Source organism: Rattus rattus, chromosome 4 (assembly GCF_011064425.1).
Source record: "Rattus rattus isolate New Zealand chromosome 4, Rrattus_CSIRO_v1, whole genome shotgun sequence".
Taxonomy (NCBI): Eukaryota; Metazoa; Chordata; class Mammalia; order Rodentia; family Muridae; genus Rattus; species Rattus rattus.
Genome location: NC_046157.1, coordinates 121,933,333 through 121,957,560, shown reverse-complemented (window position 1 = coordinate 121,957,560; position 24,228 = coordinate 121,933,333). Strand labels below are relative to the sequence as shown.

Genomic DNA, 24,228 nt, shown 5'->3' with positions numbered 1-24,228 from the left:
GGAAATAAAACCTTCCAAAAGTGAAACCAGACTAACAGTATTTCCTGTAGTATGAGGATTTTTCTCACATCAAAGGCAGTATTGCTTATTAAAACTGGAAAGGAGAAAGGCAGGTGGCCATAGAGTGCATGCCTGATTTGAAACTGGTATATGGCTCAAGCAGGAAATACTAGCCATTAAGAGCACTAGGCTCATTTCTACAGCTTCCATCAAATGCATATAATCTGCATTTGATCTTCATTGTGGATTATTGAAAACAAAGATTTGAGACCAGCAGACTCACTATCCTAGTCCCAGCATCAATACATTTTTAACAAGTTAATAAATTACTAGTTCTGATGGCTTTTAAATAGTTTTCTAGCAATTTGTGATGCCTAGAGTCCAGTCACTTCCAAGCCAAACCCTGGAAAGGATCAGATGCAGAAACCAAGGGATTAGGTCATGATCTTGCCAGGCTACAGATCCATCATTCGAAACACTCAGCCTTCCCCAGGTTACTCCGTGTGCATTTCCATTTCTCTACCTTTCAATTCCCTGTCTGGAAGATCAAGGGTGGATCTTAAGTTTTTAGCTCTCAAAACCAAGGAAGTACCTGCCACAAAGGAAAAGTCCTGATGAATGTGTGATAAAATCCAGGTAGGCCTGTGGGAGTGGGTATTTGGAGCCCAATTACTATGGAGGCTAAAGGAAGAATTAAGTCCAGGAGTTAAGGGTCAGCTTGGACAACATAGCAAGAACCTGAATCATTGGTTTGTATAATATTTCATACACATGTACACACACCTAAGTGGAACATGTAAGGAATAGGTTTTGTAAGGTTCTTCCTATTAAATTCACCTGAAGGTTACAAATGAGTTTGTCTTCTGTCATTTAATCAAACAGGTTCCAGAGTCAAAGTTGCCCTGGCCCATTCTAATGTTAGTTAGAGGCACTTACTCTGTGACTTTGAATTCATTCAAATTTAGTACCCAATTACCTATAAGTAAGGTCATTGAACACAGTATCTCATGGATGTTCTCCTGACCACGCTGGCACAGAAGTGTTTTATTGTTACATATTGAAGAAAAATGCCTCAAGTTTTTAAAAGTAAGCTCAATATTGTAATTATGAACTTATTTGTAACTGCTCCTAGACTTTAGTATAAGTGTGATAAAATTTACCTGGTTGTTGTTGTTGTCGTTAAACAAAGCAAAGATGTGTATCCAAGCAAGCCTTTGCTTACTACAGTTTTTAAAGTTTAGGTAGAAAGGACATTCATTTGATTGTACTAACAAATTTATAAACCAAACCAACAAAATCAAAGCAAGATGCAATGATTAGTACATGCCACACAGAAAGTTGACCTAATAATCTGGGACTATAGAATGCCACGCAGAAATATTTTTAAAATGTTCACCACTTACTACACTGACTTTGTGATGAGGCAGCCACGGGTGCTTCACTGGGATGGTAAATGGAGCAGTCGTTTAAACTGCACAACCAAAACCACTTCACTCTCTGAGAACCAAGCGCTGTATTTGCTGGTGTTCTGACTTCTGATGAAAATACTGTTTCCCCGTGAAAACGGAAGGTTTCTCAGGCCACTACTTTTTAAGTCTGGCGACAGTTTTCCTAAAATAGATGTACCCTATCCTTTTTCTCTTGGTGGCAGCAAAGTTCTAACCGAGGGCAGAACTCTTTCCTAAAATGTTGCAAGCACACTGTGGGCACAGTGCGATCAACTGAATTTGGACACCTTTTCATGAGTCGCTATCAGTGTGACTTTGTATAAGTCCCGGTACTCACAAACCAGTTAGGAACGCCGCAGGCTACAAGAGGTCATTCAGCCTTTCTTTAAGAAGCGCGGCTCTCAAGTCACAAGAAGTACCGCGGGGCCCCAGAGCGGTGGCGTCACTTCCGGGCGCCTGGGCGTAGTGCAAGCGCCTGCAGCTTCCTAAGAAGGTGAATGGAGAGTGCTCGTGAGTCTTGTCCCAGGCGTTTGTTGCCACCAATAGAAATTCCTCCGTTTCCCAGCCAGCTGATTCCAGCTGTGTTGTCCGAATTGAGCAAACCTGATTCTTCCCTACAGGTCTGCTTTCCCATTGACGTGCTCACTTTACTTCCAACCTCAGTTTTGCTCATTCCTCACATGTGTGGGAATGCTAGGATGTTTATGTTCGGTGGTGGATTGCTATCTTTTGGGGAGGAGTTAATGTGGGGAGAAGGATTTAGGAAGAAGTGTGAGTGGTGATGTGGAGATGTGAAGGCAAAGATCAGATAAGTTTTACAGTTGCCTTTGCTGAGATGCCGTTTTCGGGGGCTTTTGTTGTTTGTTTTTTTACAATGAGCTTTGTGAGAGGACTTGTTTCCAAAATACAAAATTAAATCCTGACTAGTGAGCATATATTTTAATAAACTGTCCAAATGCAGGGCTCTCTATTTTGTAAGAGAGAGGGGGGTGTCAAGAACCGGGAGGCCTTTATTTTTTCATTTATTCTATTTGCCTTTAATTTTAACGTCATTTTAAATAGGACTATCCACATAACTATTACACTATAACACTGACCATTATATAAAGCGGATGTTGAGCATGGTTTACCCAAAATGTCTGGGCAGAGTGTTTCAAATTAAAAAAAAAAAAAAAAAAAAAAAGTTATTTTTACAGCAAAGACAACTTTTTTTTTTTTTTTTTAATTTTGTGAAGTTCCACATTCATGACTGAGGATGAAACTCAGGAATAAATGTGAAATTCATGTTTTATTTATATACTTATAAACACAGTTAAAGCAATTTTATATAGCAATGTTTTAGTACTTTTTGTATTTTCAATAACAAATCAGGTAGGTAGAGTGGTTTAGAGTTTCACTTTGGGGATGCTCAACTTGAAATAGTAATCATTTTACATGTTTCTCATTTTTTCTCTTGCAAAATCTGATCTATTTGTATCGAGTGATTTCTAGGGCCTCTAAAATCTTAAGGACTTCGATAACTTTTTTAAAATGTTCTTAAAATTCTGTAAGTCTGCATACTTAAAAATAATATTCATTATTCTAAGTAAATGAATTAATTGTAAATGACATGGTATTTCTGTAATTCTTTTCTAGGAATTATTTGTAGAGTGTAAATATGCTAATGTTAAGTAAGACAGCAGGAGCTATTCCCAGACCACCAAGGAGTAACGTTCGTGGATTTTTAAGAAGATTTAATGTTCAACCTAGAGCACTTTTTCATCATAAACTGGTGCTGGGAATTGAAACCAGCTGTGATGACACAGCAGCTGCTGTGGTGGATGAAACTGGAAATGTGCTGGGAGAAGCACTGCACTCCCAGACGGAAGTCCATCTGAAGTAAGTAAAAAGATTTGGGTCATTTTCTGCTTTTTTGCCCTTTTTTTTTTTTAAAGAAAAATGATAGCACTCTTTTCCATTTATCATGTATAAAAGTCAAAATTTAAGAGTTAAATTCTTCTCTGTTGTGTTAGACCACTAAGTACCAGAATAAACAGCTATGCCTTGTGGTCCATGCCTTTAATACCAGCTTTAATGCCAGCATTGCAGAGGCAGGCAGATGTTCCAGGCCAGCCAGTGCCACACAGCAAGACTCTGTCTCAAAAAAGAAACACAACAGACAAACAAACAAAAACCTGCTGTAGAAATATTTCATATCTTATCCTGTCTTTCAAGGCTTTTCCAGTTCACAGTGCAATCTCAATGTTTGCCAATCCTTAGAACAAAAGGAAGCAACAGTCATTCACAGAACTAATAATTTTTATGATTTTTCTCTGACTGCCGGCTTTTTTCCTCTACATATATGGTCTCAACGGAAGTCCTGGGAAAGCATCACCTGATAGTTCAAAACATTCTATTCACATGTACATATAGAATTCGCATAGTAGTTAAGACATTGTTGTACGAAAGCTTGGGTTTATCAACCCAGCTGTTTGCAGATGACCGCAGGACTGGTGACTTAAATAATTGGACTAGATATAAAGTGTAAAATATACTTAGCTTTAGCCAATTGTCACTCAAGAATGTAAAATTTAAAAATCATTAGAGTATTATAATTTTCAAAAGAAAATGGAAATCCATATTTTAAACATAATCTCTAGTTTGTGTTTTTTAGATTATTAACTCAAAACACATTGAAATACATCTCAAAGTTATCAACTTCCAGTATTTGAAGAATGAAAAAATGGCTGGTATTTTTGGTATTATTTTAGGCAAGTTCTTTATCCTCTCTGATTTCTTTTTCGTATCAATAAGCAAGAAGAGCAGTTTCAGTGGGAATAATTTATGGAGGAAATGGAGTGAAACAACACACCATTGGAAACAAACTACATGGGTATTGATGTGGTCAATAGACTACCAGAAGGTCCTTCTGTCATATAATGCACACTGACCTACAAAGAGCTACCAGTGTAAAGCAGCATAAAATCAATATCATATAATAATTACCATACTAAGGACATTGTTTTAATTTACTGAGCTTTTGAATATTATCTACACAGACAGGCTTACTCTAAGCACATCACCTAAATCAGGTTCATTCTGTATCACTATGTTCTGCATATTTTCTTTCTAATCCTTTTTACAATTTATACACTTGTTTGCCTGGTCATAATCTTTCCTCCAATCAATCTCTGTCTATATTGACCACTGTGCTACTTCTGTTGCCCTGCTAGCCCAGTGCCTGATTCACAGGTCCTCAGCAAAGATAGAGAGAATATTGCTGTCCAAGCGAACACTAACAACAAAGGCAAAAAGACAAAACCATTCCATTTAACCAGAGTGTATACTCCTTGAGTGGAATGCTAGGCAAGTTTGTTCAGTAACATCATCCACACAGCTCAGCTTAGCATGAATTGGAAACCTACCATTGCCAAGTAATACCTGGGACACTATGATTTCTAATATGCATATGATACATAAGAATAGCCCACCATATCCAATGGGTTTGCTGTCAGTGGTTGGGGTCAGAGTTAGGTATTTGCAGGTTCTTGGCTACTTTCCCAAAGAATGGAAAAGGGCTCACATAGAGCAACAAAAGAAACAAAACGACAGTGCTAGCTATAAATGGATATACTGTCAAGACTGGCAGGAGGCCACCTGATTAAGAAGACTCAAGATTATTGTTCAGGGCTATGTTCATGGAGTTCAAATGGAGGGTTTGATTACTCAGGAGCAGAGTTTGAGTGGTTCTTCATTTTGATAGATTAGATACTCATTTTCCCTATTGTGTATGTCCCCTTCCATAATGCATCTGCTTTAATCCCATGCATGCCCAATTATGTGTAGGCATAAGATGGTAAATAGGGTATTCTCCCAAAAAGCTCATTTGGGCAAACTCTTTTGTTAAGATTACACGTGCATCCAAATGAGATCAGGCTGAATCAGCCTTTTTTCTCTTGGGAATATATTTGAATAAAATTTGTCTAAATTTGATTGTTACAGGGCCACTTTTCAGAGATTGAAGTACATATGGCCCCACACAGGTGGGGGAGGGAGAGAGTTCTAAGGTCGCTAAGTACGTTTGTTTAGAGAGGGATGTGTGTGCAGAGTGGGTAAAGGTAAAGGAACTAGACTGCCAAGTGTATATTACAAGGGAAGGTGTGTACGTACTCCAAAACAGGCGGGAGCTCACCTGTCGTTTCTACTTGCTTGCCTCAGGCTAACATGTAGTTTTATAATCCTTCATACTGAGGCCATACATATTTTCAGCTTTCTTGTCTATAAAGTCCAGATAACCATGCCAATGTATTAAATGTGTATTATGTTAGAGCTCTTGCTGCAGATTTTGACAAGTATAAGTGATTCAGTAGAACATAGCCATTACTAATAGTAGTTCTGTGACTATCAATACAGACTGTGAAGAGATCATTGCAGAGTAGTGTAGGAAGAGTGATAGTAAGGCACTGGTTGTTAGCGTGTCCCATCTTCAGACCACTACTTTTTCCTCACTCCACATCCAAGTCAGCCATCAGTTGTTAGAAACTTAACCCTCAAGTACTACTTGACATAGTTTTCTCCTTCCTTGTCAATTTAGTTTAATCCTCCATTTGTCCCTTGCCTAGACTCTTCAAATTTAAACAATTCCCTTATCTCCGCGTCTCCCTAATCATCTGCATTCTCTATACAAATTAAAAGACGGTAATAAAACGTGTTCTCATTAACTATTGGAGAATAAGGCCACAGTTTTACTCATTTGTCTTTATTGTTTAGCATAATTTTTATTGAAAAACTACCAAAGAAGGCATAATAAAATGGGTATAAGACAGGAGGAAGAAACGAATGGGAGGAAAAGACTTGAATTCAAACATTCAAACTCTCATTCCAGTCAAATAAATATTTTGATGTGGGAAAATAAAAAAACAGTCAACAGATTGTTCTCTGGTGTTTTCTGACATCACAATCTGTGGCGGTCTCTAAGAATCAATCCTGCAGCTAGAAAAGTGAAGAAGCTTTAACTTTGGTGGCGTCAGTAAGAGTGTTACTAAACTGAACATTAAGTGTGGAGACAAAGGTAGAATTGATGTTAAGGGAAGTGAAATGACTCATTAGTAAAGGCCCCTCCTGACCTGAGTTCAGTCCCTGGAACTTCACATGGTGGGAGGAAGACACTGTCTCTGCAAGTTATCTTCTGAGCACCTGTACATTCACCACCCCTCCCATAAGTAAATAAAATAAAAGAATATCAAATAAGTATATTTAATACAGTTTTTAAAATTTATGACTAAATGCACTTGTTGAAATAAAATGATTTTCTTAAGTTTTCATTTCCTGAAAAAAAAAAACTATCTATATAAAGTAGTAACTAAATATTTATTGAATGTTGCCATAGAGATTATCCCACATGATCTTGCAGTGTGAAGTATTTTATGGAGATATGTTCAGACCAGAGGTAAATTTTACAGACCATGTGAGATTGCTTCTCGGATCACAAACCAGAACAGGCTACTATATTTGTTGCTGACTGAGTTCCACTTGCTGTTTTCTCCATGCTAGAGACTGAATGCAAATCCCTGGGTATATTACACAAGTGATTTACCACTGAGCTTTATTCCCAACCCTCCCTGCTTATTCTTAACATTTGGGTGATCATTCGCTGGCCTTCCTAGACACTGAGCATAAATTCCCAAACCTTATTTTAGGATTGCAAGCTATCTACTGTCCTGGTGTGACCTCAAGCGCCGTGTGTTTAAAAATAAACTCATCTTCACAAAACCGTCTTCATATTTCTCACTGTTAGTTTTTTCTTTTTCTCCCAGTCATCCCTACCAAATATGAGTCATCTCTGATGCCTGGGCTCCTCATACTGTCCTATCGAGTTTAGTATACAGTTACTTCAGACAAATAACTCTTGCGCTAATTTCTGAAATTCTCTCCTCAAAAATATTGATTTGAACTAACGGGTTAGCCTGTCCTTTCTTTGTCCATGACCTCTTTGAAAGGCTTCATAGTGTTCTTCTGGTGATATCATTAATGAGAAGTAAGCCACAGGGGTTTTGAACACAGCATGAAAAGTCTGCAATAGTATGGAACTCTTATCAGTCTTATACAACGATTCATTGGGAAAATGCCTTCAAATGTAACATTTCCTTTCCTAGTCTTTTAAAAGCTGTCTCTCTTTTGTTTGTTTGTTTCAGAACAGGTGGGATTGTTCCTCCAGTGGCTCAACAGCTTCACAGAGAAAACATTCAGCGAATAGTAGAGGAAGCTCTTTCTGCCAGTGGGGTCTCCCCAAGCGACCTCTCAGCAATTGCAACTACCATCAAACCAGGACTGGCCCTAAGCCTGGGGGTTGGCTTATCCTTTAGCGTACAGCTAGTAAATCAGTTTAAAAAGCCATTCATCCCAATCCATCACATGGAGGCTCACGCACTGACTATTAGGCTGACCCACAAAGTAGAATTTCCTTTTTTAGTTCTTTTGATTTCTGGAGGCCACTGCCTGTTGGCGTTAGTTCAGAGTGTTTCAGATTTTCTGCTCCTCGGGAAGTCTCTGGACATAGCGCCAGGCGACATGCTTGACAAGGTACTCTTCCAGAGGTTGTTCCCCTTTCCTTCTGTTGCCTCTTTCCAGCCTACAGACTACTCATCCAGGCAAATAAGAGCATTACATAAGTAGACTTAAAAAACTATTTTTAAAAATCATTGCCAAAGGCTTGGTGGAGGTAGCAGTGTAGACTTCAAATTCAAGGCCCAACCTTGGCTTCAAGGCAAGCCTGGGCCATGCAGCAATGTCTTGTCTTAAAAATCAAGAGTTGTGACTAAGCGTAGTGGGGCACATCTTTAATCCTAGCACTTGGGAGGCAAGAGGCATGTGGAACTCTGAGTTTGAAGCCAGCCTGGTGTACATACTGAGCTCCAGGACAGCCAGGGCTCCATAAAGAGGAATGCAAAACAATAACAACGAAAAGCCCTAAGAGTTGTAAGAACTTGAACTCTTTTTCTTTAGATAGGTTTCATTCTGTGACCCGTGCTAGACTCAAAACTCACAATGATCCTCCTGCTTTAGCCTCCCATATGCTGACATTATAGGTGTGAGTGGCCACTATTGCCAAATAAATTTAGCCATTTAATGAAATAATAAGAATTTTACATTTATATGTAAAAGCTCAATTAGTTTGCAGGTATCAATATATATTTAGTCAAACACTTCTTGTGAAAGTGTTTAGGAAACTAGCATGCTGCAAGAATATAAAGGTATTCAGAGATTTAGGGACAAGGAATAGCAGTTCATGCCTTCAATCTCAGCATGTGGGAAGCAGAGGCAGGTGGATTGCGGTGAGTTCAAGGCCTACTTTGTCTGCATGGTGAGGTTAAGACAAACTGGGGCTACATATAGTGAGATCATATGAGGGAAAAGAGAAGAGTAACATGGAACTCAGATGCTCAATGTTAACTGCTTAATTGCTAAACATCACAACAATTTTTAGTAGTATGGAACCTACTGCCATAGATAAAATGATAGAGGGAAAAAATAGATCACTCGCTTGTTTGTTTATTTGGTTTTTGAAGCAGGGTTTCTCTGTATAGTCTTGGCTGTCCTGGATCTTGCTGTGTAGACCAGGCTGGCCTCTGCCTCACCAATGCTGGAATTAAAAGCATGGACCACTACCAGCCAGCCAGACTCTTATTTTTAAAGTTCAGCATTAAATAACCATCTCAACTTTAATTTTCCAATCCCAGTACAAGAGAGACTAGAGAAGCAGTACTTGGACCCTGCTGGTCAGTTTTCTGGAGAGAAGAGTTGCCTGATCCCTGAAATTAGCAGACTCCCTATAGTCATTCAGGATTTTAGAAGGAACTCGTGAATTCATTATCTTTATATCTTACAGTTTTCAAATGTGTATCCTAGGATGGATATATATATATATATATATATATATATATATTTTATATTGTATCTTTATTTTCTTAATGTCACTTATTACATGTATTGACTTGTATATTTTGAACCATCCCTATATCTCTTCTGGTTTGAAACTGACTTGGTCAATATTGGGTAATTTTTTTCTTAATAATTGATAGTCAAAATATATGAAAAAATTTTAAATGCTTGTTTTTCATAGGTGGCAAGAAGACTTTCTTTAATCAAACATCCAGAATGTTCTACAATGAGTGGTGGGAAAGCTATAGAACATTTGGCCAAAGAAGGAAATAGATTCCACTTTACTATCAATCCACCCATGCAGAATGCTAAGAACTGTGATTTTTCTTTTACGGGACTTCAACATGTCATTGATAAGCTAATAACACACAAGGAAAAAGAAGAAGGCATTGAGAAGGGGCAAATCCTGTCATCAGCCGCAGACATTGCTGCTGCGGTACAGCATGCAACAGCGTGCCACCTTGCGAAAAGAACACATCGTGCTATTCTGTTTTGCCAGCAGAAAAATTTGCTATCTCCAGCTAACGCAGTATTAGTAAGCTTTGCCCTCTTCCCTTGTAGTAATAGTGTACGTTCCAGTTTGGTTTCCCCAGGAACCGGGTAACTTTGAGGTAGGATGAGTTGGTCCTTGGCTCATACTAGACAATGTAGAACAATACAGAATGAAAACAATATAGATATAACATCTTTATGGGGCATATCTACAGCCTGTATAAGAAAAAAATCCCAGGCTACATTTCTCTCTGAATTTTATTGTACTTTCTGAATAGTAAAGAAATCAGAATGACCACTGTGGTTACTATTTTTAGTAAAGTAGACTGCCATCTTCCTTCTTTTAATTAAATCCCTTTAAATGTGCTTACAAGTCTTGATATTCTTCATATTTAATAGATCTTAAATCTTACTTTGAAAATTATACACTAATGAAATATATACATTTTAGAAATTGAAAGTGGAATATTAAAAATATTAATATTAAAGATAACAGTTTCTTAAGAGCTGAGTAGCTCAATGACTAACAAAAGCACAAAATGCAGTCTAAAATATTGGTATATTATGATTGCAAATGTTGCAGAGACACTTCTAGTAATAAGGAAATACCTTAAATGAATGCATGCTGGCATTAAAATTGTGATTACTATTCCCAAATTTCTATTATGCAAGTCTATCACTTATTATCTAACCCCAAATGTCATAGTTTCTTGTTGGGCGAAGCTGGTTTTGTTCCCCAGGTTTAGATAACAGCCTGGTTTATAACTATATGTGACAGCCGTTAATACTCATCGTCCCAATATTTTCAGGTTGTGTCTGGAGGTGTTGCAAGTAACTTGTACATCCGAAGAGCATTGGAAATTGTAGCAAATGCAACACAATGCACTTTGTTGTGTCCCCCTCCGAGACTGTGCACTGACAATGGTATCATGATTGCATGGTAAGCCCAGGATATATGTGATTTAGTTGTGTTTGTGTGACTAGTCATCTCCTACTCAGTTGTCTTTCCTTAAATCGTAAGGCTAATGATGTTTTTTCAATGATTTTTATCATTTAGGAATGGAATTGAAAGATTACGTGCTGGCTTGGGCATTTTACATGATGTAGAAGACATCCGATACGAACCAAAGTATGTAGTATAATGCTTATACAAACCATAAAAGAAGTAGATGAGTATTTTTATATATATGAAGTTTTTGTTGAAGTTCTGGTGGTTCTTTAAGGAAGATTAATGGTTTCGATGAATGTAGTTGAGAAATAATTGATAAATATTTCCGCTATAGATCCAAATTATAAAAATATTAACAAGCTATATATGAGTTATGGCCTATTTCTGTAGGTCATGAATAAAGATAATACATTGTCTTATTTCTTACCAGGGCTGGAGAGATAGTTTCGTGGTTAAGAGTTTTTACTGCTCTTACAGAGGACCTGGATTCTGTTTCCAGCACCCACACAGTGGCTCACAGCCCACTTAACTCTGGTTCTAGGGGAGCCAACATCCAGACATCCATGTGCTCCTGCACACAGATGGTGTACATGCGTACAGTCAGGCATACATTAAATATTCTTAATAAGAGAAATCATCTCCATTTGTGGTACTTTTGTGATGTCTAACATTATCTAAGGACAGTTAGTGTCTAGCAGTCTTCAGGGAAGCATGGAGATAACATTCAGGTAAGAGGCTGGGTTACAGATGTGATCCTACAGGAATAGAAGAGAATAAGCCAGAAGGCAACTGTTCACTGTAAGCTTTGTTTCCTCTCTCAAATCGTAGTTCCAAGAGCAAAGATCTTTAATTTGGTATCAAGTTCCGTCCGAGTTAGTCAGGGAATAATAGAGGACAATTACGTTTCATAACTTGACGTGGTTATATTTGACCCTTGTTTCTTCTGACATTTTGAACTTGTCCACACCAGAGAGTTGTGCTGCAGGAACTACCAATTGCTACTGTGGATTGTGGATAACCAGAGTTTAGGGTAGTGTCTCAAGGAATCACTTCACATGGCAGCCTAACATCAGATGATACTGCCTGGTCCAGTTGTTCCCCCTTGTGGCAGTGTCGAGGCTGGACATGATGGCTCTGTTCAGCTGTGGTCAGCTTAAAGTCTTACCTTGAGCAATATCCTAGAAAAGTGGAAGTCTGTGGTTTCACTGTACTTACTGAGGAAGAATAGACAACATGAGAGAGAGGTGAAAAGCTCTCCAGTCTAAAAGTGCAAGGGAAAGTTGAAAAGGACAGACCAGCTTGTGAACTCTGAAAAGTCATGGAGACCAAGGGACCCGTGAAAATATAAACAAATGAAGACTCGCTATTTTATGTTAAAATACTGATACCATTTTGTAAAATGTTATTGTCTATGGCATCTTTTGTTGTTTATGTTTCATTTTAAAGATTTTTTTTATTTGTAGTTTTGTTGTTTGTTAATTTGTGAAATCCAAGGCTTTACAGGTGCTTAAAAATATACTCTACCATTGAACCATTTAACTACATATCCCTAGCGTTCATTTTGATGTAAGCTTACTAATTTACAGTACTTTGAAGCAGTAGAATTTGCGAGTGTACCTCAAAATTAAGGTTTCTTAAGAATAAGGTATTGGTATGCATTGCTCTGGTTTGTATATGTGGAGAGATGGCCACCTGTGCTCACTCTTCATCACTCCCACTGTTTTCCAAACCACAAGCAGGTGATATGCACAAGTCCTGATAGGTTAGGAAGCAAGTATAAAGTCATGTGACCTCTGATCTTTATGCAGATGTCCTCTTGGAATAGACATATCCAGAGAAGTTGCAGAAGCTGCCATAAAAGTACCACGATTAAAAATGACACTTTGATTTGTGATTGTAAAGGTCTCTACAGGTAATATTTTAAACAATAAAATTAAGTTTTAAGGTTTTGGTATTATTATGTTAAATATATTCATTAGGCATCAACATTTTTATGTGAGTGTGTGTGTGTGTGTGTGTGTGTGTAGTCTTGGAGGGGCACATGTATGTGCAAGTGAACCCATGCATGTGTGCACATGGTAGCAAGGAGAGGTTCACAATCCAGGTGTCACACTTAGGAACGCTGTCAGTCTCCTTTGAGTCCAGATTTCTCATTGTCTTGCTTTGCTAATAACACTGGAACAGACTGCCCAAGGAGCCCCAGGGAGCCTCAGGAATCCTCTGTCTCTACCACCCAAGCACTGGAATTATAAGGTTACACTGCCATGCCTCCAATGTTACATTATTTCTGGGGATTAAACTTGGGACTATATTTGCAAGGTATGTCCTTTACCTACTGAGTTCTCTCTCTAGATCCAAGACTCTTTAAACAAAAAAGTTCCTTTTCTTCCCAAATACAATAATAGTTGCTTGTTATAGTTTTGCAAAAGAATAGCTTTTTTATTATAAAAAGAAAAAGCAATGAAATCAAAGGATGAAGGATTTACTAATGTTGGCAGGTAGAGAAAGAAAATCCTCAGGGAGAAAGTAGTAGTTCTTGTCATTCCTGACCTTTTGTCATGGATTCGATATCTTTTCCCCATTTCTCCAATTAGAAGAATAGAAGTTAGCTTTTGACTACAGTACACTGACTTCTTCTCTTCTTCTTCTTCTTCTTCTTCTTCTTCTTCTTCTTCTTCTTCTTCTTCTTCTTCTTCTTCTTCTTCTTTTTTTTTTTTTTTTTTTTTTTTGGAGCTGGGTATTGAACCCAGGGCCTTGCCCTTGCTAGGCAAGTGCTCTACCACTGAGCTAAATCCCCAACCCTACACTGACTTCTTTAATGTATTTAATTGTATTTACTAAGATGAAAATAAATGAGATTAGAAAGGTTTGTTTGGATAATTTTGTTTGAAACTTGGTGTTACAGACACGAAGTTTGCCATTGGATTTTTTTTTCTGAGTAAAGTAACTTCATACTGTTTGGGGCTATAAGTACAGTGCCTCTTGGGCTAAGGAGATGGCTCAGTTGTTAAGAGTACTTTTTATACTTTTGGTAAAGGACCCCAACACCCACATGGCAGCTCAAAACTATCCATAACTTCAGTTCTAGGGAATCCAACACCCTTTTCTGACCTCCACAGGCACCAGGCACACATGTGGAAGACAAAGATTAAATTTAAAAATTAGTAATCTCCATTTTCTTTTTTTTTTTTTTTTTTTTTTTTTTGGTTCTTTTTTTTTGAGCTGGGGATCGAACACAGGGCCTTGCGCTTCCTAGGTAAGCGCTCTACCACTGAGCTAAATCCCCAGCCCCTCCATTTTCTTAAAGAAACAATGCTACTTGCATCCACTGATTTTCCACTAGATGTTCATATGTCCCCATATGGCCTCTGTACTCAAACACTTTGTTAAATTTGTGCACTTTCTAATCTCTGGTAACAGGTTTTATTGAAAAGCCATAATGTAAAGATAAAATTTAGCATAGAAGAAAGCTTTCTTCAGGTGGCCCACTTCATAGCATGCTGGCCTTCAACTCTCTTGATCCTTCTGCCTCAGCATTTCGAGTAGAATTACAGCTGTGTAGCCACCATTCTTGATTCGAATGGAAACATTTCTAGTTTTAGTCCTGTTTTAAGCTAACTTTCTTCTCAGAAAGTTCCATAAATACGTCTTTTGTTCAATTTTGTTATGCTCTCCTATTTTCCTTTTAAAAATAGAGTGTCTGGAAATAGCCTTTCCTCACAGTACCTTTGTGTTTTTGGTCGTTAGATTGCTGTTGGAAGACAGGGTGAGAGTGAAGAAATAACAAGTAAAAGCAACAACCAGTTCCTGAACTCACGTCTTACATTTGGATTTGCATTTTGCATGTAATTATGAATTAACTACTTGTAGTTTCCTAAGGATACTACTATCAGTACACATAAACTATGGAAGAAAATTTACCAAAATATTTACTATGAATACATTCATTTGGGACAGCCTCACTCTAGCTCAGGTATGTGTAGAACTCACTGTACAGCTTACACTGGTTTGAATCTCAGCAAACCTCTCGCATGAATCGCCCAGATCTTTGGTTAAATATGGTTCCACCCGGTAAAGCTCAGGATGTTATCTTGACACTTTTCTTATCTATAATCTTGAAACAACCAAATGATAAAAAATAGTCTATGAATTGAGGACATCCTCCGCTTAAGGTTCAGGGAGCTATCCAGAGGCAAGGTAGAACATTTGTTAGAGCCAGCAGGTATGAAAATGGTGGCCCCCAGACACAACTGGACTGATGCACATATGACCTCAGGGATGTGGCAGCACACACAGGGCCCGCACACTCTCAAGCCAGATCGGGCTGTAGTCCTCAGATATGAGAGGACATAGACTCCCATCTCTAACTAAGAAGCTGGCGTAACTGCCATCTTCTTGCAATGAACAATTTTTCTCCAATGGAGTCTCACTGGGTATATAAACCCCACATAAGGCTAGGTGGGCCTCATGCCTTTGTTTGGACATTTTTTTTTTGTTTTGTTTTGTTTTGTTTTACTGGTCTTTTGCTTGTATACTGTGGTTTCCACTTTTGTGCTTTTATGGTGTGTATGTTTTGTGTTCTTTTAAATTCTGGTTTGTTTAGGGATTTTGTTTTCCAGATGCAAAGAAAAGGTACCCCTTGTAGATAATGGGACCACTCTAGTTTCCGTGTATTTGAATTATTCTCCCCGTGTACCTTATGGGCAGTGATTCCCGATGCTCCTGTGAATATTTAGACACTGTACACTTCGGGTCTCTCAGAAGTCTCACACGTTGATAAGTATTTGACAGCTGAAGTGTTGTAAGTGTTAATATGTGGGCTCTTAACTCAGCATACCAACTCAAAAATGTTTCTAACTCTTGAGACGTATCTTAGATATATAGATACACACACACACACACACACACATATATATATATATATATAATATGTGTTATTCTACTCATGACAGTTGATAAATATTATAGGTATAAGTACAGGCATTCTACATAGAAATTCTAATTTTTTTCAGGCAATACCTGATGTGCGGTTAAATTCCATATGAAACTCTGGGAAGAAAATCTATTCAGTATTAATATAAATAACTTCCATTCAAACAACAACACAAATTTCATCCCCTGAAGATGCTGTGTATTTTTACCGCAATAAATATCTGCTTTGAGAAAGACCAGTCAAGAATCATTTCATGTTTCAAATGCCTTTTGCTTTTAATTATTAGCTTTCTGCAGGCTCTGGGTTGGCATTCTGTTCACCTTTCCCAAGGTTTTTCAAAAACACTATTCTTGGTCTTGATACATTTATGATATCTGATGAAATTCCAGATGAAAATGAAAAAATGTTGTGGGAAACATGGGTCTTGTGTGTTGTTCTGAAGAGCCCCATGAAGTTAGTTGCAGGTGGTATTAAAGTCAGAGAATCTCTTGGCTGGATTTTAGGTCTTGCTTTTCTTCGGTGCTCTTTCCCTGTAAATAAGAAGCCATAGTTAAACATCTCTCAAATCAAATCAAGTGCCCTAAGTATAACCTGACTACTTATTTTCTTTGCTTAATTAAAACATATATTGTCTTTCTACAGATACTTTTGAATAAACATTCCTTTTCTCTTTGTTTAAAGAATTCCATTTATGTATAGGGAGGAGAGAGAGAGAGAGAGAGAGAGAGAGAGAGAGAGAGAGAGAGAGAGAATGCAGTGTGCGTGGGTGCCCACTGATGCCGGATGAGGGTATCACCTTCCCCAGAGCTGGAATTACAGGTAACCGTGAACTGTATATGGATGCCGCAAATTAAACTCAGCTCTTCTAAAAGATCAGTATTTGTTCTTAAGCACTGGGCCATCCCCCAGTCTTACATTCTTTTTACTTTTCCTGCTTTCTTTCTTACTGGTTATGTCATAGATGCTTAGCTAGGACAACATACACCGTCAATGGCCCTTTTCTAAGGATACCAGATTAATAAACATGTGCATAACAGTAAGTAACCTGTGTTTATTTCCTATTCAATACCTAATAAGGGCTTGGAGGGGTGACTTAGCCATTGACTGCGTATAGTGCTCTTGCAGAGAACTGATTGATCAGTACCCAGCATCCACATCAAGCAGTGCACAACTTCTTGTAAATTTAACTCTACTAGAATCTGACCCATGGCCTCTTGGGCATCTGTACTCAGACCCATTCCCTCCTCCCCCTATGGAATTAAAATGTATTTTTAAAATTAAAATAGAAAAGAATAATATTGTAAGATCTAAATTCTGATTTCCTTATACCTGGACTACCCAACTTTCAACTACCAATTAAGTCAAAAAAAGTCAGGTATCAATGAAAAAATATGTGGCCGTTGGTCTACGAATTTTTAGATAATTATACATGAAAATCATTTAAGACATGGTTATATGGTACCTTATTTGTGTCTTATGTGGAGATAACAGAGAAAGATCTTTTTAAAAGTTTGTGTGTATGAGGGCAGAGTTAACAGACAACTTCTGGGAATTAGTTCACTCCCACCACATAGGTTCTGATGATCAAACTTGGATCATTAGGCTTGTTGGCAAGTACATTTACCAGCTGTGCCATCCTGCCGGAGTGATTGGTGGTAACTGATGATAATAGGAAAGACATTGAATGAAGAACATGTCTTCTGTATGTAGAGCACAAAACAGAAGCTTACAGGTATGCTTTCTGGAGGGTTGTCTCCACATTTTAAATTTTTAGAGATTAGATGTGCTGGTTGGGGTTTGTTTTATTGACATAAACCTAGACACAACTGAAAAACATGGTACCAACATTGAGAAAATGCTTCCATAACTCTGGTCTGTAGGCAAGCCTATGGCCATTGTCTTCATTCATGATTAATGTGGGGGTCCTGTTTTATGTTGCTGGTGTTACCCCTTGCTACATACTAGGATATATAAAAAAGGAAAGTAAGTAATCTAGCAATCAGCTCGCGTCCATGGCCTGCATCAGTTCCTGCCTTGAGATCCAGCCCTGTTCTTCTGGCTGATGGGCTGTAAGCTGTAAGTTGAAATAAACCTTTTCAACCTAAGATGCCTTTGTTCGTGGTTTTTGTTTTATCACATCAGTAGAAACCCTAAAACAGAATTACGGAGTGCTAGGACTAGCAGGAGTTAAAAAAAATAACAGAAAATTTAATTATTACCTTTTTTAAAGATAGGAATTACAGATGGTCCTCCATTCTTCTCCAGGCTAAAAGGGGGTAAAATAACAAATAATAAATGAAGACATAGTATACTCAGAAAACCATGGATAAATAAAGATTCCAGGAGCCATGTTCAGCGGCCTAATGATCTATGCCATACATGTATAATATTGCCTGCAGCTACCTTATGTTTGGTCAGTTGCTCATTTCAAATATTAAATGTAACTAAAATGGAACATCGTGTTTGAAGTAATGGGAAGAAGGTATGATTTGAAAAGGAATGGCCTACATAATCTCATTGTGTGAATGCTTGGCCTGTAAGGAATGGCTCTATTAGGAAGTGAGGCTCTGTGGGAGGAAGTGTGTTACTGTGGAGGAAGGCTTTAGTGTCTTAAATGTTCTAACTATGCCTGGTGACACAGTTGCTTCTGCTGCTTGCGGATCAAGTTGTAGAGCTCTAAGCTCTGTCTCCAGCACCATGTCTGGAGCAGCCCTGTCTCCAGCACCAAGTCTACCTGCACACTGCCATGCTTCCTACCACAACACTAATGGACTAAACCTCGGAACCGTGAGCCCCAGTGAAATATTTTGCAGTAATGGAAACTCAAAGACAGGACTCATACTGGATTTTAAGGAAAACAGAATTAAACAGGAACACATTTTCCATTTCCAACAGAGTTGTGGGAATGACTACAAAGTATAAATCATTTGTATTAAATTTATGAAAGAATAAAATTAACTTGTTATTTATCACAGTGTTCAGATTGTGTTTTTAGATTTTCAGTTTTTAAAGGATTCTTTAAATAGATTTATCTTTTTCTCTACTGAAATTAATTTATATCACCATAAAATACTATTAGGTATGATTCCCTTCTTATAATAATAATAATATATCATCAGTAGCTCTTTTCCTATATATGAATGCCTTCCTTCCTGGAAACACTCATAATTCAGCTCTGTATGTAGAAGCAGAGAAAATAGTTCGCAATAAGGCTTTTTTTTTTTTTTTGCAATTCCCATTTTAAAATACTTAGGTTATAATGAAATCATAAAATTGAGAAAATCATCTGAGAAAAATGCTTAAGAGAAACTGTAACTTCAGCCACTGTATCTGTTTTAGCCCTGCTTCCTTCCAACAAGTTTGGCTTGTCTATGGGTAAATCTGGGAAATCCATCTGCAGTGAAGATTATGATGTCTTCCTGTTTAGTTCATAGCTCTCAAAATATAACTTTAGGGGAGTGAATAGACTCCTGGGAAAGGTATAAAATTTATCAGTTTCCCAAAAACTTCTAAAATTGAAACAATCCTGCCTAATCAGGATCCCTAAAATCTGGTGATTGTCCTGTCCACACCCACATTTCTATTACTAAGTTGGAATTAAAGTAAGTTTTAATTTGGCACAAAAATGACACATCTCTAGTTCCAGCTACTGAGGAAGCAGAGGAAGCGGGGGGGGGGGGTGAAGCTGGGCAACATAGCAAAGCACTGTATTCAGATAAATAGTGTCCCTGTGATTGGGGAAGATGACTGACTTTGGAGGTGGCACATATCTGGCATGTCAAATGAGTGTCATCACTTTGATTAGGTTAGAATAATGTTGACAAATTATCTTTGGGCACTTTTATCAGGAGTCCTATGACCCCTGGAACTTTAAGAGTCCAATTTTTCTTTTGGCTGAAGCTACAGGATATTGAGATATTAGCCAAGTGTCTGCTCATTAAAAAAAAAAAATCAGTAGTGTCACCAGGCAATGGAACCCTTACCCTAACAGATAAACCAATAAGTTAGTGTTGGCTATATTAGAACCTCCACTGGAAGAGGAAAACAAGTGGATAACCATAAATACAAACAGTGTATCCGTCTTCCCAGGAAGAGGACAAGGTGTGGTACTGACATTTTTCCTGATGCCCACAACATGGAAAATATGTAGCAGTACATGTATCTATCAGCTCTGAGAGAGATGTTGGAAAGGCATCCCGTAAGATGCTGCGCCCTGATTACTGTAAGGACGCTGACAATGCTATGTGAGTATGGGCCACCTATGATTCCTTTCCTGCTCAAGTTTAAAGCACCTTCATCAACATCTATAGACCAGCAATTTTTGAACATCTTAGTTTATCTTTTGGGGAATTTTGACCATTCCAAAATAAATATGACCCCTATTCACAAGAAGGTGGTTTAGAAGATAATCTTTATGAGTGCAGTGTTCTGTTTTAGCTTCTCACTTCTGTACACTTAACACTCACAAAGAGCCCCACACTTCCAAACTGGACTTTGTAGTAGTTGCTCTACTCTGGGGAGTTTAATCCACACAGAAGGCTAATGGAAAGTCAGTACTCCTTCAGTTCCCCATAGCCTCTGTCCCACCACTCCCATCATCTGCATCCTTCACTGTGGGACAATAGGGCTGGGTTGCCACTCCTTAGCACTGGCCTCCAGGAAGAGGGGTATTCTAGGATTTGGCTTAAGAGGTGGTATGATCACCCTGTGCTTCACTGTTGCCAAGGGCTTTGTTAAGGTCACACGACAGGCCAGGCTGGTTCTTGTGGCTCATGTACACTAGCAGAACTGTCCTTTATGCTGCTTGGATTTCTAAGCCTTTCTTTTCAAGAAAATACAGGTCCAGTCTCTTCAGGTTTTTCCACAGCAGGATGGTAGCATCAGTTCTGGCCCATTTCTGTAGGCTCTCCAACCTCAGTACTTCTTGCAACCTCAGAAGTGGCAGGGATGGCTGTGTGTGTGTGTGTGTGTGTGTGTGTGTGTGTGTGTGTGTGTGTGTGTGTGTGTGTGTGTGTGTGATTAGCCTAGAACTCACTTAAAAGAATGAACTGGCTGGCCAGGAAGCTGGGGGGAGGGGGTACTTTTTTTCCTCCCCAGTACTATGATTGTGAGCAAATGCCACAAAGCGTCGGTGATAGTATAGTTTCATAGCTCAGTCACGAGACAACACCTTCCATTCCTATCAACAGTAAGGTAAGCAGGAGCAGTGCTTTGAAGATCAGGTGAGAGTTTAGCCCCACTTTGAACTATTTTGAAAAAATACAGACTGAAGAGTTTCAGAAATTCTGATTTATTTTTCCCTGTAGGAAACTACTCGTCATGTTCATCTTTCCTTTAAAACAGGGCCTTCTATTTTGTGGGGTCCTTTTCAGAAACAGTTTTAACCAAATCTGATCTTTCCTGGGCATAGACCTGCTTGCACATAGAAAAATAAATCTATTAACTTCGCATAGCCCTAGCTAATCATGGAAGTGTTTCAAGGCAAAAATAAAGTGAATTTTACTATTTTTCCTTGATAGAATAATGCACTTAAAATGAGGGAAAAAAACGTTTACAACTTAACACTAAGATTTAAACAGAAATCTGTTGCTGTTTGTTTTGATACAGAGACTGAAAAAACAAAACAAAAGACACGTGGCCTTCAAAAGTAAATAAAAACAGGCCCTGGCAATGAACATTCATTCGAGGTTAAATTTGTATTTGACACGCAGAGGATATGTATTTCAAGGGGAGTTTGCATGCTGGACCCCTGAAATCTGAGATCTTTACTAATAATGTCACTGCTGAGACGCCGTCGCACCTTAAAGATGGAAGTCCCACGGCCTGCTGCATTTGAAACTCCTTTAGGAAGGCAGGGTTGATCCTGGCATCCCTACTGATGTTATGTTTTATGCGCAGAAATTGGTTAGGCTTATTCCTGCACTCCGTTAGCAGGATGCGGAAAGCCCGTGCATTGTAACTGAGGTAGCCAAGGGCACAGGAACATGCTGCTCGAACCTGAAACACGAAGAAATTCCTTACCGTTTTTTCCTAATATTTTATTACGACAAAATATAACTGACAGGAAATTTTGCTATTTTGCCATTTTAAATCGCACAATTCACCAGAGCTAAATATATCCATATACACTTTTTGAACATTATTTTGAATACAAATCTCAGGATATGTCTTGAATTTTCAGTATGTGTTTGGACTGAGGGTGTCATAGGTAGCATATGTGGAATTTCTCTATGTCGCATAGGGTTGTCACAATTTTATGAGGAGAAAATTGTGGGCTCTGAAGAGGCTCAGAGATTAGTGATGGGGAGTGAGGCAAAGAGTTCAGGAGCCAGAGGTTGTGACTAACTGGAGGACACAGTGTCTTCTACACCAAGCAAGGCGTTTCTACATCTGAACTCAACATAGTTTCAATAGCAAGGACAAAACCTATGCAGGCCCAACCCAGACCACACTACAGCACACAATCCTACCCATAGCCACAGAGCCATTGGCAATGTTAGCTGATTGGATGGGGAGAATCAGCTTCCTCTTAAAGAGTAAGCCCTGGTAAGTCAGCCACACTCCAGTGGAAAACAAATCCTTCTGGATCTTTGGAGCAGGACTGAAAAGTGTGTCAATGTGGGAATGGGGAATAGGTAAAGACAAAGTTGGAAAGTAGAAGAAGGGTGAATATGGTGAAAACAATTGGTATGATATTCTCAAAAAAGTCTTATAAAATTATCTAGCCCATAGCTCCAGTTAGCTCCATTGAACCCTAGTTTGGATCCCAGCACCCACAGTCAGCAGCTTACAACCACCTGGAACTTCAAGTGCAGGGGATCCAACCCCCTCTTCTGGCCTCCATAGGAATCTACATGAACATACCTACACAGACACATACACACATTATTAAAAATAAAATAAATCATAAGAAATTTCTAGGGTTGGGGACTTAGCTCAGTGGTAGAGCACTTGCCTAGCAAGCACAAGGCCCTGGGTTCGGTCCCCAGCTCTCGAAAAAAAAAAAAAAGGAAAAAGAAATTTCTATAATCTGGGCATGTGGAGCACATCTTTAATCCTAACATCAGGGAGGCAGAAGAAGTTTGAGTTTGAGGCCAGCAAGGTCTACAAAGTGAATTCCAGGACAGGCAGGGCTGTTATACAGAGAAATCCTGTCTTGAAAAACCAAATTCTTCTCTCCTCCTCCTCCTCCTCCTCCTCCTCCTCCTCTTCCTCCTCCTCCTCTCCTCCTCCTCCTCCTCCTCCTCCTCCTCCTCCTCCTCCTCTCCCTCCTCCTCCTCTCCCCTCTCCTCTTCTTCCACCTCCCCTCCCCCCTCCCCCACTTCCCTCCTCCCCTCCTCCCCTCCTCCTTCCCCCTCCTCCTTTTCCTCCTCTTCCTCCGCCTCCTCCCCTCCTCCTCCTCTCCTCCTCCTCCTCCTCTCCTCCTCCTCCTCCTCTCCTCCTCTTCTCCTCCTCCTCCTTTTCTCCTCCTCCTTCATTTATCATTATCATTAACTTCTGTAAACATGAGTATCAGATATGGATGTAAACAGATGTCAGTGACCGGGTAGGAGGATGATAGCTCATGACTGCCAGGTCACTCATCCCACATCCAGGTCACATCCTTTGCCCCAGTTTTTAAAGAATACTGTTAATTGCCCACGGTTTATAGTCGTTGCTCACAATTATTTGTGGCTTCATTTTAGAATTACTTAAGAATATTAAAAAATAAAAATGAAAAGGCTCAGCATTGATTAAGTAACAAATTCTTACATGATACTTCCTAACATTTTAGTTATAAATGTGTTTCATCTCAGTGTATTTACTTATACACTGAGTATTTAAAATTTAAGCTATACAAAGCACTGGGTATCATTATGACACTTTCTTACATCCATGTCACCATTTGTTCTTGAAATATGGTGCCCTTCACAAATGTACATGTCATTCTTTCACAGGGCATATTCTAAATCTCTGTGTAACCCCGATTGGTTACACAAGTAGGAGGAATCCTCCTGTCTTGGCATCCTGAGTGCTGAGATTACAGACATGATCTCTGACATGAAGTTTTAAAGGTTCAATCTTGATTTTAGAATCAAAATAGCCCATTTCACAGTGTTGTTGTTGTTGTTGTTTTAGGTCAGATTAATTTGAATAGGTAATAGATTTTAAACATTCTTAAAAACATTTTAATAAGCATGATACCAGAGAGTATCTTCTTTTTAAACTTACACTGCTTTTTGCTATGAGGCGATTGTTTATAAAGCTGTGTAAATCTTTGCCCAGAGATGTTCTACATATTTCCCACCAATGTTAATCATCAATTTTCCTTTTCCATGCTGACCTTCTGTAAGTTTTCAAAGGAGTGTGTGTGTGTGTCCCTCCCCCTAGAGACCAGAAAAGGGCCATTGGATCCCCTGAAACTAGAGTTACAGGCAGTCGTGATCCAGTATCTGATACAGGTGCTGGGAGCCAAACTAGTGTCTTCTGCAACAGCAGTTCATGCT

At 38.8% G+C, this 24,228-nt stretch overlaps 2 protein-coding genes across 4 annotated transcripts in view; one reads left to right on the top strand and one right to left on the bottom strand.

Annotated features, from left to right (window-relative positions):
- Nucleotides 1-1,909: 1,909 nt before the first annotated feature.
- Nucleotides 1,910-15,980, top strand: Osgepl1 (O-sialoglycoprotein endopeptidase like 1). 2 transcript variants are annotated; one of them, XR_004387719.1, is made up of 9 exons: nucleotides 1,910-2,068; nucleotides 3,084-3,326; nucleotides 7,622-8,009; nucleotides 9,550-9,903; nucleotides 10,670-10,800; nucleotides 10,918-10,989; nucleotides 12,618-12,721; nucleotides 14,557-14,782; nucleotides 15,822-15,980. XR_004387719.1 is itself a non-coding variant. In XM_032901068.1 (8 exons), exons 2-7 carry the CDS (start codon nucleotides 3,106-3,108, stop codon nucleotides 12,694-12,696), a joined length of 1,245 nt encoding a protein of 414 aa, XP_032756959.1. In that variant the 5' UTR covers nucleotides 1,910-2,068; nucleotides 3,084-3,105; the 3' UTR covers nucleotides 12,697-12,721; nucleotides 15,822-15,980. The 2 variants fall into 2 exon arrangements, 1 of the variants encoding a protein (XP_032756959.1); XM_032901068.1 differs by lacking the exon at nucleotides 14,557-14,782.
- A 44-nt stretch (nucleotides 15,981-16,024) lies between these two features.
- Nucleotides 16,025-24,228, bottom strand: part of Ankar (ankyrin and armadillo repeat containing) — a 65,289-nt gene continuing 57,085 nt past the window's right edge. For both annotated transcript variants that reach the window (XM_032901064.1, XM_032901065.1), the window contains 3 exons: nucleotides 21,543-21,739; nucleotides 17,962-18,008; nucleotides 16,025-16,272 (listed from right to left, as the gene is read on the bottom strand). In XM_032901064.1, the coding sequence (XP_032756955.1) occupies nucleotides 16,025-16,272; nucleotides 17,962-18,008; nucleotides 21,543-21,739 (492 nt within the window). The remainder of the gene's footprint in view (nucleotides 16,273-17,961; nucleotides 18,009-21,542; nucleotides 21,740-24,228) is intronic.

Bases quoted from the DNA above. Each gene is read 5' to 3' on its own strand.
- Osgepl1 (XM_032901068.1), top strand. From the start codon at position 3,106: ATGCTAATGTTAAGTAAGACAGCAGGAGCTATTCCCAGACCACCAAGG. The intron at 3,327-7,621 runs GTAAGTAAAAAG...TGTTTGTTTCAG, and splicing joins CAGACGGAAGTCCATCTGAA to AACAGGTGGGATTGTTCCTC. The intron at 8,010-9,549 runs GTACTCTTCCAG...TGTTTTTCATAG, and splicing joins CAGGCGACATGCTTGACAAG to GTGGCAAGAAGACTTTCTTT.